The sequence below is a fragment of the Anthonomus grandis genome, chromosome 7, assembly GCF_022605725.1.
Source record: "Anthonomus grandis grandis chromosome 7, icAntGran1.3, whole genome shotgun sequence".
Lineage (NCBI taxonomy): Eukaryota > Metazoa > Arthropoda > Insecta > Coleoptera > Curculionidae > Anthonomus > Anthonomus grandis.
In genome coordinates this window covers 30,161,856-30,177,056 of record NC_065552.1, presented here as the reverse complement: position 1 = coordinate 30,177,056, position 15,201 = coordinate 30,161,856, and the positions used below count along the sequence as shown (strand labels likewise).

The window sequence follows — 15,201 nt, the reverse complement described above, 5'->3', positions numbered from 1 at the left end:
AATATTTGAATTTCCAGGACTATGGATTAGTCGCAGTTGGCCTCCAAAATCTCCAGACCTCACGCCACTTGACTATTGTTTGTGGAGCTGATTTGAAACTGAGGTGAATAAAGTAAAAGTCGATACTCGGGAGGCTCTTGGTAGTGTTTGTCAAAGAAAGACATAAATCACTGAAAATAGCAACAAATGGCGTTTACAACGACGTAGAATGTGTTTTGAGGTTAATGGCAGTATTTTTAAACATTTGTTAAAACAGCGCTATAATTAAAATAGTATTAACGTAATATTTTTTTTGTTTGTAAATACGATATATTTTGAAGAAAATGAGGATCGCATAAGAATATGTGTTCACTTGGACGTTGGTGCATTCCTCATGAGTAACTCTGTATAACACGTTTTCTAATTGCTATACATACTACTGAGAAAAAACTATTTACATTGTTTTCTTTTTAAGTGCATTGCATTGCATTTTCTCTTAATAGTTTTTCTATAAGAACATTAAGGCGAAGAAAATAAAAATAGGACTAAATAGTGGCTTAAGGTTTTTTTCTGATGTATTCGCGTTAAATATTTTCTAAATTTGTTATGAAATTGCACTACTAACCTACAATTATATTTATTAAACAAAGCGTTTGATACAGTTTCATGATTTTTACTCCTGGAAAAAAATTGAAAAGTATGGGCTATTAGAGTCTACCTCTGTGATCGGATACAATATCCATAAAATCAAAGGATGGTTGGGCACCTATCATTTCAATAAAATTTGAAGCAAATAAAACAAAAGACATCAAAATAATGTAAAATCTTATTAGCTAAGAGTCTTAAATTGGAATCTTAAGTCATTTTAGCCTACATTTTAATACTCATACTAATAGAATTTTTTCATTCAAGATTTTTTTTAATCTTTAGATTTTGAGATATTTAAGATGGGTCAGCCTTGCAATGGTGACCTCTATAATACAGCGGTTCTCTACGACCTTTTAAAATTTAACCCCAGCAATCCAAACTCTGTAGAAAAAAAAATTAATTCTCACTGTAAGATTCTTCTAATGGAATTGATATACAAATGATCGTGGCTGGAGCTGACCTGATTAAAGCTGTATTAAAAAAAATCCGAATTAAACATCTAATAAAACATTATAATTGAATAAATGTCCACTGTTTATCCAAAATTCCTGTGGCAACGTCGCATTGTTTTGGACCTCGCCTATCTATGCGCCCCAAGATCCGACACACCGTGAAAACCACCTTGTGTGTGTGACATTCGGGCGAATTTGGGGCTCAGAAAAGGGGGCCGACACCAATTCACCCCCTTTTTAACGTTTCCGGTTGGATACATATAAAAAATAAAACTCAAAAACTGTGTCAGTTCCTTTATGTGTGGGTTGTGTTGTAATTAATACGAAGTACATTTAAAATTATTGATTGAGACTGGACCGAAGTTATAAAATAAGGGGCGCATTACGACACAGACACACTACTCAGCCGATTTTCTAACTGGAATTTGTCATATTTGTACCTGATGAATCAAAATGTGGGGCTGTTATTAAATGGAGTTGATCGTGTTATTGTTTTTAAGGTATTAATTGTTAGTGTGGTTTTAAAGCCTGATATGACTGAGGCCTAAACCACCCTCTATAGTAGTTTTATAGTGTACATACTTAGGACCTTATGTTAATAGTTAATACTTAACATGAATTAGTTCAAGGTTCGAAATCTAAAAAAAATTGGTTTATATTTTGATATTATTGAACATTTCTGATTTTCTAACAAAAGTAGATCCATTTCAGAAAAGAAAGAATTGAATCAATATTCGCGTAAGTTTTTTTTTGCGTAGAAATGACCCCTTCCCTTATAATATACTAGGAGTATTCTACTGATATAGATATTCAGAGTAGACTAGAAATGTCATGTATGATTCCTGATGTATGGAATGTACCTACTTACCTAAATATTCCCAGAATTCCTTTCAGTTATTCGTAGAATTCACAGGATGCCTGGAAATTAGGTCTGCACAGTTATGAGGAGCTTTACTCAAAGTGATGTTGTCTCGATAATGCCAAATCTATATTTTAATTTTACGGGATATTACGTTCTACATGTTTGATTCACCTAAATGTTCTATGAACATTTGATAAACTTTATTTCAAAGGTTCACTTTTAAAGTTCCAACTAAAAACATCTTATGTGTGGCCAGAGGATCGGTACATATCACGAAGAATATCCTAGAGCCTAATAATTTAAATAAATTAACATTATAATAGAAGAATTTAGATGGTGACGTGAGGAATGTGTCCGAAGACTTTTTAATAGAAACTTCTGGTATAGTTCAAAGTTCTAATATTTTACGCTGCCCCTCAAAAATTGCGTCTTAAAATTGCACTTAAAATAATTGATGCGAGGCCAAAGGTTACGCATAACTAAGAATATCCTAAAGTTTATTAATCTAAATATGCAAATTTTTAAAATAGAAGAAACTGGTATACTGGTGGTAACATTCGACGCTACCCATCAAGGGTTGCACAAATTGCACTTAATTTAAACTTGGCCTGAATTAGTGCCCTATTTTTGTGCACAAACTATTGTAATGGGAGAAATGGTGTGGTGGTGCATAGCCTCAGGTCGTATAAAACTTTTTAGTACAAATTTTTAAGTGTTCTCAATTTCTGTAAACATATCTTACTAGGTAAAGGCTAGTAATTAAAATTGTACGAAAAGCAACCTATCTGGAACCACACATTAGATAAAGCGTAGGTTATTAGTAAACCCCTCCATCCTTACTAGGATTTTGGTATTTTTCGGAAAACTTCCGTGTAGAGTCATCACGTTTATTGATTAAGCAACATTGCCTGATTGATGTAACGAAATTGAGTGAAAACTTTTTCGTAGATGTTTTAATGCGGTTTTAGGGTAAGTTATTTCGCTTTATTTTATTTGCTTTGTATTACCAATCATGACGGTAGGTGTTTTTGGATACAATCAAATTTGTAGGGATATTTATATGAATTAGAAAAATGAGTGAAAACCACTAATCTAATCAGTGTTTTATATTTTTAAAAAATAGGGTACAATCGGTCGAGGCTTCTACTTTTTTGCTCAAACTTCAACGAAATGTTTCTTTTCCTTCAATGAACTTTCCCTTAAAATATTTGTGTAAAGATCGTATAAAATACATTAACAATACCTCTTTTGGTACTTATATTCCTGATTATACTGAATCACCAACCAACGTTTTTGTTTTTTTTTGTTACCCAACACTTTCTAAAAATTTACTTTACTTAATAAGTAAATGATTTATTACATTTTGATTTTATTCTATAATGTGGCCCAAATTAAGTGTACATGTATGGGTATCTTATGTCATCTTAGACGGATCAGAATCATTATTTATTTTGAGTTGAGCTTTTGACCATTTACCTGATTTCCATCCTTAATTTATATTACTTTATAATTGGTAATTAACGATATTATCAGAAGAAAGTGGATCGTATATACCATTTGTTAATATGAGAACTATAGCCGACAATGGCAAAAATTTCCCATGTCGAAATCATCACCTTTCTTCTTTTGTTACGTACAATTATATCGAATAAATCTGCGAGCACCTTGCATAAATAGAGAGATTTGGTGTCATTATTTGGTTGCTTAGGAAGCACTAAATATCATATATTAATTCCATTTTTTTTAAATAAAAGATTTTTGTTTTGAATATCCGTTGAACGTTTTGATGTGTATCATCATGTAGTAAAGATAATAAACTACTTTGCAATATTACTGCTGAAAATTTGAATTTATATTTACTGATTTAGTTAAAAATATTCCCTCTCCAAATATTACTCTGTTACATAACTCAAAAAAATTAACAGTACTTTTAATTTTTCAAAAGTTTTATAGAGTAAAGTGCGAGATGTAATAGAAGGCATAAAAACAAAAAATAAAGACCATCAAAAACCTTGTTCTAGTCCCTTTAACTTTTCCATCAGCCCTTAAATGAGCAATTGCCATTCTTTTCCACAAGAAGGAGGATCGGGAGATGTCAGGGGATTATAAACCTATCCCCATACCACCCATATCTAAAATCTCTGAAAAGTACTTAGCAAAGCAACCTGTTGCTGATTTAGAAAATGAAAATTATTTCTCATGAAGCCAATTTGAATTCAGAAAGAAGAGAAATACTGTAATGGGGCTATTGGACTTGTTCTCTGGCATTTTACATGGCTTTAACAGTCTTATAGGCCAGTCCTGTCATGCGATCTTAGCAAGACATTTGACTTCATAGATGACAGCATTCTCCTTAAAAAACTCTTTTTTACAACATTGCAAATTTTGGTATAGAGTTACTAGAATCATATTTAAAAGACAGAACTCAGTGTGTCAAATTGGGTGGAGGGTTGGTTTTCAGTAAGCAGTGTATTAAATATTGAGATGCCATAAGGCTCAGTGTTGATAATACGAAGATAATGGTTCGTGGGGGGTCTTTGTAATCATTACTCTTGAGTAAACAAATTGTAGTAAACAAATTATTACGTACTTTCTTAAGAGAAGATAAATAAAATGTAGCTCAAAAATTAAATGTTTGAAAGTTGATCTTGACCCTAAACTTTTGTAAACTACATATTTGGACTATTTGGCGGATTGACTTGCAAAGAACGTATGTTTGTTACGCAATTAAAAACTTAAATATCACAGGACTCAATTAGCTCAGCCTACTTTGCAGTCTTTCAGTTCGTTCTTGTCATGCTCTCAAGCTCAGGATTGTAGAGCATTAAAGGCATTAAAAATACTAATTCTTCCATCCGTGTTTATTCTTGAAAATATACCGTTTATTAAAAAATTAAAACAGTATTATCTCACGACGCACAATGCTATAATATCTAATAACAGGTTGAAAAGATGCCAAACAAGAGATAGGTACTGGAGTTTCAAACTTTGGAATGTTCTCTCAATAAATCTAAGATTATTGTCTTATTTAAAGTTCAGTAATTATTAAATCAATAAACAATTTAAATCGTGTTGTTTATTATCAGGAAAGTAACAGGAAAATAGTAGAAAATGCCACTTGTAGTTGTATCACTATTTGCAATTTAGTTATTTATAAAAAGTTTTTCCAATGAAGGTAACATAAAAATGCGATGATTTCAATTGCATACAAATATTTTTGCTATTTTATATTCCATTTAAAAAGTTATCTAAGGTTGAAAATAATTATGTATATATAAAAAAACAGCTTAAGGTTCAAGGAGAGCTTCATATAGTATATTATTAATTGTGCACCAAAGTGACTAAATTGATGAAATAGTCATCATGGCAACATATTCGTTTGCATTTCGCCAATAAAATTTCTACAAGCAATTTTCTAATTAAATGGTAATATTTAAGTAATGCGCATATAAATTATAAAAAATAAAAAGTGCATACAAGCATAAGGCCAAATTTATTGTCCTAATGGTATACATAATGTTGACTAAATTACTGAAAAGTGTTCTTGCATATATTAATGAAGCTTGATTAATTAATTTAACAAGATATTAGGTGTGTAAAGCCCTGGAGATATTTAAAACATCTCAGGAATATTGGGGAATATACAGTATTGGTCATAAAAGTTGGAACTTTTAAAAATTTAAATTTTTTTCAATGTTTTAAATTTATATTTTATTTTTTGTACATCCAATCAATAAACATATTTATAAGTAAACAAAAAAGTATACCAGAATTTTAACCTTATCTTGTTTCAGACAATAAGAAATACTTTAAATTTTTGTGCTGGACAAAATGCTTGGAACTTTTTATAAAAGATTATATTTAACAGGCAGTCTTTGATACACCAGTGTGCAAGTGGGTTCTTTTTATTTATTTTATTTTGTGTTATTTTGGGAAAAGACAAGGTCTATTCCAGCGATATTCGCCAAAGAATTTTAGATTTTTACAATCCGGGTGTTAGGCAGCGTAATATTGCTCAAAGACTAAACGTTCCTAAGAACACCGTGTATCGGATAATTAAGAAATGTCGTATATTTGGAAATGTGGTACCAGGTAAAAGCACTGGAAGACCTAAAGCCACGACTGCCCGTGTAGATAGGCGAATTTTAAATATTTCCCAGAATGACCCATTTTTGTCATATTCCAAAATTTTACAAAAATGAAATGAAGGTGAGCCTTCCAATAGTAAAACTCCTCTGCAAGAACGGTAAGAAGGCGATTGTGCTCTGGTGGACTTAACAGCTACAGACCTGCTAAAAAACCTTTGCTGCGGAAGAAAAATGTCAAGTTACGCCTAAAATTTGCAATGGATCATCCTTACTGGACTGTACAAGATTGGAAAAAAGTGCTATTCAGTGACGAATCTAAGTTCAATCTGTTTTCCAGTGATGGAATACTTCATGTGAGACGACCCAAAGGTGAAAGACTCAAGAAAAAGTTTATCCGACCTACGGTTAAACATGGAGGTGGTAATGTGATAGTATGGGGATGCTTTTCTTGGTATGGTACTGGGCCAATACATAAAATTGTGGGGAAAATGAATCGATTTATGTATTGGGATAATTTGCGAAATATAATGGAGCCTTACACATTTGAGTCTATGCCAGTAAATTTTGTATTCCAGCATGATAACCATCCAAAACATTGGTCAAAATTGGTAAAAGAATGGTTGGACCAAGAAAAGATCACAGTTTTAAAGTGGCCGGCCCAGAATCCAGACTTAAACCCGATTGAAAATTTATGGGAACATCTGGATCGCAAAATTCGGGCATCTGGAACAGTCAAAAATGCTGATGAACTATTTCATAAGCTTGTTGAAGCCTCGACTCACATTGACAGACAAATAATTGAAAATTTGATTGAATCAATGCCCAGAAGTATGCAGGCAGTAATTAATGCTAAGGGTTACCATACCAAATATTATTTATAATATTATGGTTTCAATAAATTATGTTTTATGTGGTTTTTGAATAAAAATCATTTAGTTCCAAGTATTTTGTCCAGCTTTTTTAACATTTTTATTCCGAACTGCTACTGGTGCTGAATTTTTGTCAACATTTAAATTAATTAACACTAGTTTTGTGTACAACAACTTTATAAAAGAAAAGAAAATGCTAATTAAAAGGCACACAAAATATAATAATTTTTTAAAAGTTCCAACTATTATGGCCAATACTGTATATATAAATAATATTAAAAATTATTAAAGTGTATCCATAGAATAATTCTTTCTTCCGCATATTAAAATTTTTCAATTGGCATTGTAAGGAGATTATTGATGAACAGCATAAGTTTAGAGGGGTACCAAAGTGACAAATTTATTTGTTTATCAGAGTAAATTATTGGATATCTTGGAGAGTGGTATTAAGTAGATGCTGTGTATACTGACTTTTCTAAGGCATTTGATATGGGTAAAAACGTAATTGATTAGTTCATCCACATAGGATTTTCTGATAAATAATTGAAATCGTTACTTAGTTGTTTGACTGACAGAAGACAAAGAGTTAAAATAAGTAATTTTATTTGCAAGATGAATGAAATAAGTCATACAGTGATTCACATTCTAATTTATTTTTTACACAGGTGGTGCACTCAGATCGTCTTCTAAAATTAAGTAGAATATTACAAACTTTTTTATATATAAGGAAGTTGATATATCAAAAATATATATAAGACAATTTATATAAATATAAATAAATATTTTGATCATACAAATATCAATCCACACTATAACAACTTTTTAGCAAGTTATTTGAAATTTCATAGATTTAATGGTTTTATGTTGGCTGGCAGATGGTCGTAAACTTTTACTTCAATAAAACTTGAAGTATTTTCGAAGAAATTTGTGCTGTGCTTCTCTGATACAAAGTTTTCTTTATCCCTCGTGTCTTGCATTAAAAAGAGGATTTTATCATATATATAAAACAATTATAAGAGCAAATAATATAAAAAGCATATAAATAATTGATGAAATTTTTTTGGTACTAATAGTAGTAATTCTATTAATTAACCGATACTAATCAATTTTAAAAATATAAAATTATAAAATCAACAAGAACTAAACTATAAAAAGTATAAATAAAATAACTAGAAGAAGAACATATGTACACAATTAAAATAGTACTTATTAAAGAGCAATGTAAAATATTCAATGAACATAAAACGACTAAGATAATATGACACAAAAACATAACGCGACTAAAATATTTGGTATTCATACAGGCAAAAGAGGTTTTTATGCAAAGCTCGATTTCAATTTTCTATACTCAGAGTTTAAAATAAAGGCTATTACGGCTTTTTTAACCTTTGCTCTGAAGTGCATTATTTTCTTTACATCGGTAGAAAGCAGATTACATATTTTAGGTGTCATATAAGAAATGCACTTTTGAGAGACCCTATTAGATTTTATTGGTATTTCAACTACTATCTGTTTTATTTGTCTAGTTTCGTACATCTTTTTGTTACGCAATTTTAGTTTTTGAGGGTACTTTGAAACATAGCATAAAAGTCTGATCGCATAAAGTTGCTTTACCCTAAGAACACTAAGCTCTTGAAATAATATATGTTGAGTACATGCGGTTTTTATATAAAATAGTTTTTATACACCACCTATTCTGTGCTTTTTCCACGCTACTTAATACAGTTTCATAACTGCTTCCCCATGCTATTATGCCATATTGCAGAATAGACTCAAATAAGCTATAGTATATAGTCTTTAAATTACTTTTATTCATAAAAGACCTTAATTTTCGTAAAATAAAAATGATTTTTTGTAGTTTGGTACTTTATATGGATATTTTCTGCGTGATATTTGAAATGCATTTGGCTATCCAAAATTATACCAAGATATTTTATTTTCTGGACCATTTCAACGTTATTAACGCATTTGCATGGAAGCGTTTTTGTTATCATCTTCGTGTACTATTATTAAGTTTCCCAACTGGGATTTTTTTGATCGAGAATCTATGTGGTATGGTAGGACTTTTGTTTTTTCCCAGTTAAGACTTAAGACATTTAGATCTAGCCAATTTTTAACCCATTTTAAGACCTTTTGGCATTTAATCTTTATTTCTTCCTAAGTGTTTATGAGACACACACTATCGTCTGCAAAAGAGACAATTTCAAAATCCTCCTGAAAAAATGATCCAGAAAATCATTTAAGTACAGAATGAACAGCACCGGACCTAAAACAGTTCCTTGGGGGACTTCATATTCGTCAATTCTTTGTGAGCTTACACTAGTACCAATAGTAATTCTTTGGATACGACCTTTAAGTAACTCTTTAACAGCTGTAATAGCACTCCTTAAAAACCGTACACTTCCATCTTAAAGAGTAATAAATTCAGATGGACGGTATCAAATGCTTTTCGCAGATCGACAAAAAATGCGTATGAGTAATTTGTTGTTGTGACATGCGTGAATGCCTCTTCAGTTCCTAGGTTTTGCCGAAATCCGAATTGATTTTCAAGTCAAATTTTGTTTTTATTTATAAAGTCTACCATTGATTTTTATTTATAAGTTTACTTGGTTTAAGAAGTTTTTCGAAAATTTTTGAAAATGCTGAAATTAAGGAAATTAAGCGATAGTTTGTGCAACTACTTTTATCTCCACTTTTAAAAATTGGTTTAACATTACAAATTTTAAAATAAGTAGGGCATATACCGGTTGTAAAATAGAGGTTAAAAATATGTAATAATGGACTTAGAATATAGTCAGCAGTGTTTTTTATTAATAAAGGGGTTATGTTGTCAAATCTTGAGGCTTTATTAGTATTTAACCTAAGTACATTGCTTTTTAATTCAGTTTTATCTATGGGTTTTAGAAAAGCAGAATTGTGTATTGCATTAAAATTTTGTCAGCATGTTTTTTGTTCTAGAATTTTTATTTTTTCGGCCAAAGATTTTCCCATGTTGACAAAAAATTCATTAAAATATTCTGATTTTTCTTGATTATTTGTTCCGACTGCTATTTTTTATTTCTCCTATTTAATGTTTATTCTCTTCTATATTTCTTATAGTACATTTCTTATCGTTTTCCTAAATGTACGAGGGTTGTTTTTATTTCCCAATAGCTGTTCTTTGTAGTATTTATTTTTTGATTTTTGTAATAATATTTGAATTATGTTCCTATAGCTCCTGTACCGCTGTTTAAGGTTTTCATCATTGGGGTGTTCTTTGGAAAGTTTGTAAAGTTTGTCCCGCGTTTTAATTGATTTTATTATTGCATCTGTTATCCAAGGGATTCTTTTCTTTGTCCTGTTGTCAGTTCTTACTTTCATAGACATTTGAATATGCTTATTTAGAAATTGCACAAATTCGTTCATACTCGTATCGGGATTTAGATCTTTATATATCATTCCATTTTTCATTTGCGAAAATATATTTTAATTTATTAAAATCTACTATAGAATTCTTGCTGCGATCTATTCTTTCTTTCGCAAAGTTTAATGGAATTGACATACCTACTGCATGGTGATCGGTTATTTTTGTTTTAATTATAAAAGTTTGATAGTCACAGAGTTGCTGCACTTTGTTAATCAAAATGTGATCTAAACAGCTTTGCTGACCGTTTCTTTCGCGGGTATATTCATTAATTAAAGAAATAAATCCCTGTTCATGAATAATGTTTAGATAATATTCCACCTTATTTCTTCTCTTTTTCTTTAAGATATCAATACTGACATCTCCTATTATAACTCCTAAATGCGACGAGGGCTGATGAAGTGAAAGGTACTCAGGGGGTCTATATAATGCGTTTAAACTGACTACTTTTGTTCCTTTTTATTTTTATACGAAACTTTAGAATATTAATTCTTCTAATCATTTGCTCTGCGCAATCATACTGCTATTGGTTTTTAATTAATACTACGATCCCATCATTTTTTGTTAAACTTGCCATGATTATAGAAAATATTATAACCCTTTATTCTGAAATAGTCAATACAATCTACTTTTCACGTTTCCGTAAATAAAATTACATTAAAATTATAATTGGCTAATTTTAATTGAGCTAGGAAAATATCAAAGTTTTTATTTTTTATTTATCAAAGCTGGTTATATTTTGGGTTAAAATGTTAAAGCTGTTATTTCGCACCGAATTATTAAACTCATAAATGTCATTGAATAACTTTGTTGGTACTTCTAAGCCATTGTCAATGCCATTTACCAGTTCTGCTATATCCATCTTATACAAAAATTAAAACAATAAACATCAAAATAAATAAAAAGGATTAAAAGCTAAAATAGAACCTAATATATGATAAAAATATTAATTTTATAAATTGCAGGAAGATTGTTTTTTTTCGATCCATGCATACATATTTTATTTTGCTTTTTTTCGCTGTCTGCGTACTATATACTTGAATATTTTACAATGTATCTGCCTCTTTAAATTTAGAACTGGACGTAAAAATAGAATCATTATTTTCAGCATCAAATCAAAGACGTACCTTTTCCTCCTCACCCCAAAGCACCGAGGACGATGATGATGAAAGTGACGATAAAGACCTCACGCGTCTAGTAAGGCAACTCTCCCTCCCAAAAATCACCGAACTCCCCTCGCAAAGTCAAAAGTTCCGTAATAGTTATTTGAGGAATTGCAAATCAGAGAAGGCTGTTCATAGAATTAGTGAATCTAGGCACAGGAGTAGGATCGAAAACCATGTGAATGGGAAAGGGATGGGCGCAAACGTTAGTCGGCATTCGGCCAAAGGACTTACAGGTAAAAATACTAAAATAAATCTGATTCACCATTTCGTCTGATATCATCCATAGAGCAATAATAAAACGATCGGGTCACGCAGTTCCGTTTTGTACTTCTTTCCGGTACTGCCACACTGTAAAATACGATAATGCATCAGTTAGTCTCTTAGTTATGTAGTACTGTAATAGAGTTTAAAATTTTAAAAAATATATATGAAAACGTTTGCAGCACAACACCAGACGAACGGCGGTCTGTTATTTTGTTTGATTGGTAAAGTACGTGCAATGTAAACAGCTGATAGTCAGTTCAAGAACATTGAAATGGAAAAACGTACATTCTCAGATGTTATTGTTTTTTGTAATTTTTTTTCTAATCAGGGTTTATTTTTTTATAGATAGGGTACTAGTAGTATTTTCCTAGGTTAGAGGAGAAATTAAAAATAAAGAAAGATTTAATTCATGGCTAAACTCTGTAAACGAGTTTATTTAGAAGTTTAAGATGTCTGATTACAATGTTTGATAAAATATTGTTATTAAACAAAAAAAAAATAAAATCAAGTCATTATTAAATTGAAGCTATTTTTTTACTTATTATTATATTTAAAAACATATTTATTTTATATTTAATCTTTTGCATGACCTTTTATATTACCATTATAAAAGGTTTATTATCGGTATTTAGCTCTTTTGTAATTTATGTTTAATAACAACTTGGTTACAGAAAATTACAATTGGCTTCGCAACTATTACGGTAACTACAGGTTTTTATAATAGCGTGACGCCCGGTCATGTGTGAGGTGCATTAGATCCTGCAGTATCCTGACAGTAAGGGCCTTTAGATATTGGAAATATCAACACTGGGCTTCTTGAAGTTTCCCTAGTTTCACGTGATTTTGGTTCCAGAAAGCTTCTTTTATTCCAATCTTGCTCTTGCACAAAATCTTTGCTTCTGTCCAATGTATGTTATGAACAATGGACCAAGCGTGTTCTGGTATTCCTGTTCTGTAAACCGCTCTTGTTTGGGTCCACTTTCGATGTTTTTTTATTCTGACTTTCAGTGGTCTCTCTATATTCACAGGGGATTAGTTTTCGATCTTGATCTTAAATTTTCTAACAATTCTTCTGATTTTATCCGACGTTGTACTGAATGGTGTAAAATTCTGTAGGATTCTCCAGTTGCTATATGGCTATTTTCTTGTTATTTCTATTGCTTTCCTAAAAGTTGTTTTTATAAGTTTACTTGGATACGTCTACATTTAAAATAAAGAGAACGGAAGTTCGAAAATTAGACGTTACTACTTTAACAACATCTACCACTTTCAAAAACAGACTACACAATAAACTCCTATTAAATGTAAATTAAATTTTACAATAGAATAGAATTTACATGAGTAATTACCATAAATAGGTCAACTAGGCAGAACAAAACAATGCAATTAATTTTTTATATAGTTGGCTTGTTTTTGAGGATTTTTTAAATATTGCTTGGATTTTAGGTTGCTCAATACTTAACGTAAAGGTGACCTCATTAGAAAAAATAATATTTTGAATTAAATTCTATTGTCATTGTTAGCCTTAAGAATCTGCTCACAAAACTACATTCGGCGGTCAAAATCGTCTTCTAACAATTCATATATTAGCTGTTCTTATGAGGATGATATTTATTTACATGAATTATTTTTGCCACTGACCCTACTGACAAATTCCAATTCCTCGAAATTGTACTAATCGCAACATGGGGATTATTCTCCGTTTCTAATAGAACATTCATCTTAGTATCTTCAGATACTTTTGGAGGTCTTCCTTTAGATATATTGCTAACATGACCGTATTCCCTAAATTTTGATTTAATTTTGCTAACGGTGGATCTATAAGTTTAGTAATTAAGTATAGTAATTGCAAGATGATCAGCATGAGTTGCATTAAATAGATTATAGACCTCTTGTTGTGTACGCATCCTGTCTCTAATATCAAGCATCATGAGTATTTTGAATTGGTTCTTCCTCAGATAAATGTTCATTTTATTAAAACATGATGCGTGAAATGACAACGAACATCATAATTATACTCACAAATGCATGAAAAACCATTATCAAGTAGGTTCTAAAATTGGAAACTGTTCGAAAATAATAAAATCTACTTACTTTCTAAGAAATCACATATAAAAATTAATGTTGGGGTCATAGTTTCCACTTGAGACACCCTGTAACCAAAACTTTTATTGCAAAGGTCGCATTGGATCAAATGGACAAGCAATTAAACATTAGTTCCAATAAATCTAGAATTAATTCTTTTGTTTTAATTTTATATGTTTTGTTAATCTGTTACGTCATATTTGACTAGGCATATGGTTTGCTATACAGAAAGTCTTCAGAATATTTCATAGAATTATAAAACGTCATAATATATAGGATGTTCTATTTAAAAAAATTAATGTTGACGCCATAGTTTCTACTTGTAGCACCCTGTATAGACTTTTTTTATTTCAAAAAACGCGCAATTCTTCAAAAAGTCACTTCAAAAAGTGACAATACGTGTGTCCAAAAAATAAAAGAAGAAAAAAATACCTGAAATTTTAAACAAGTTTGTTCCTTTCATCATGAATTCATTGTATAATTCCTGCCCAAACATTAATTACGAACTTTCTTTCTCCTGACACGAATATCTGTTATTTTGTCGATTAAGTATATCAATATTTGAAATTGAACATTGATGTGACCTAGAGTTTGGTGAGTTTCTTGCGTCTCACCTTGCATAAAATGACTTTATAGAACCGTTTTCTTACATCTTAGTGTCGAAACTAGATCCAACATTCGCATAATTTTAAGTGGGGTCTTCAGAAAAATTGGGTATGGTTGGGTTGGGTTCCAGGTGTAATTAAAATGTATATAAAATATGTTTTCAAATCCACTTGAAAATTCGCCATCGGAATATTGGTTCCGATAAAATTACACACATTTTAAGCTTTTGCTATAATTTTAGGTGCGATTTTCAGTCCTACACCTTCTCTAGTATTATTATTATAATTAGATACATTTCTGACTTATATCTATACAGGACCGAATTTTGTTGTTTGAAATACACTGTGCTCCAGAATTAACGCATAATTTTAAAAATTGTGTTATTTCAAATATTTATTATTTATGAAACCACAGAAGTGCATGTATTTGTTAAACCTGGACTATTGACCGTTGATTTTCAATGAATTGTAAACAAACCCATACCTATTTAGTTAACAAAAAGTTAGTTTAGTTAAAATGAACAAAATAAAAAGTATCTATGTTGATATTTCTCCTTTCAGAATTTCATGCGTTTTACTTCACTAGAGTTTCGATATTGGACGTGATTTTAACTTTACATATTGAGTTCTTGCAAAATGAGTCAGTCGCAACGAGTAACCGTAATTTGTCAGAAGCTGACTGCGTTAGAGTCGTTTCTCTTCACGAAGAAGGGTATATCCAAATTCAGCTTGCTGAAAAGTTTAATGTCAAATAGTCAACTATCTCCAGAGTTTTCAGTC

General features: G+C 30.7%; 1 protein-coding gene across 3 annotated transcripts in view; it reads left to right on the top strand.

The window, feature by feature from the left end:
- LOC126738440 (uncharacterized) overlaps positions 1 to 15,201 on the top strand; it is a 60,193-nt gene that overhangs the window by 25,377 nt on the left and 19,615 nt on the right. For all 3 annotated transcript variants that reach the window (XM_050443792.1, XM_050443791.1, XM_050443790.1), the window contains one exon: positions 11,410 to 11,700. In XM_050443792.1, coding sequence (XP_050299749.1) covers positions 11,410 to 11,700 — 291 coding nt within the window. The remainder of the gene's footprint in view (positions 1 to 11,409; positions 11,701 to 15,201) is intronic.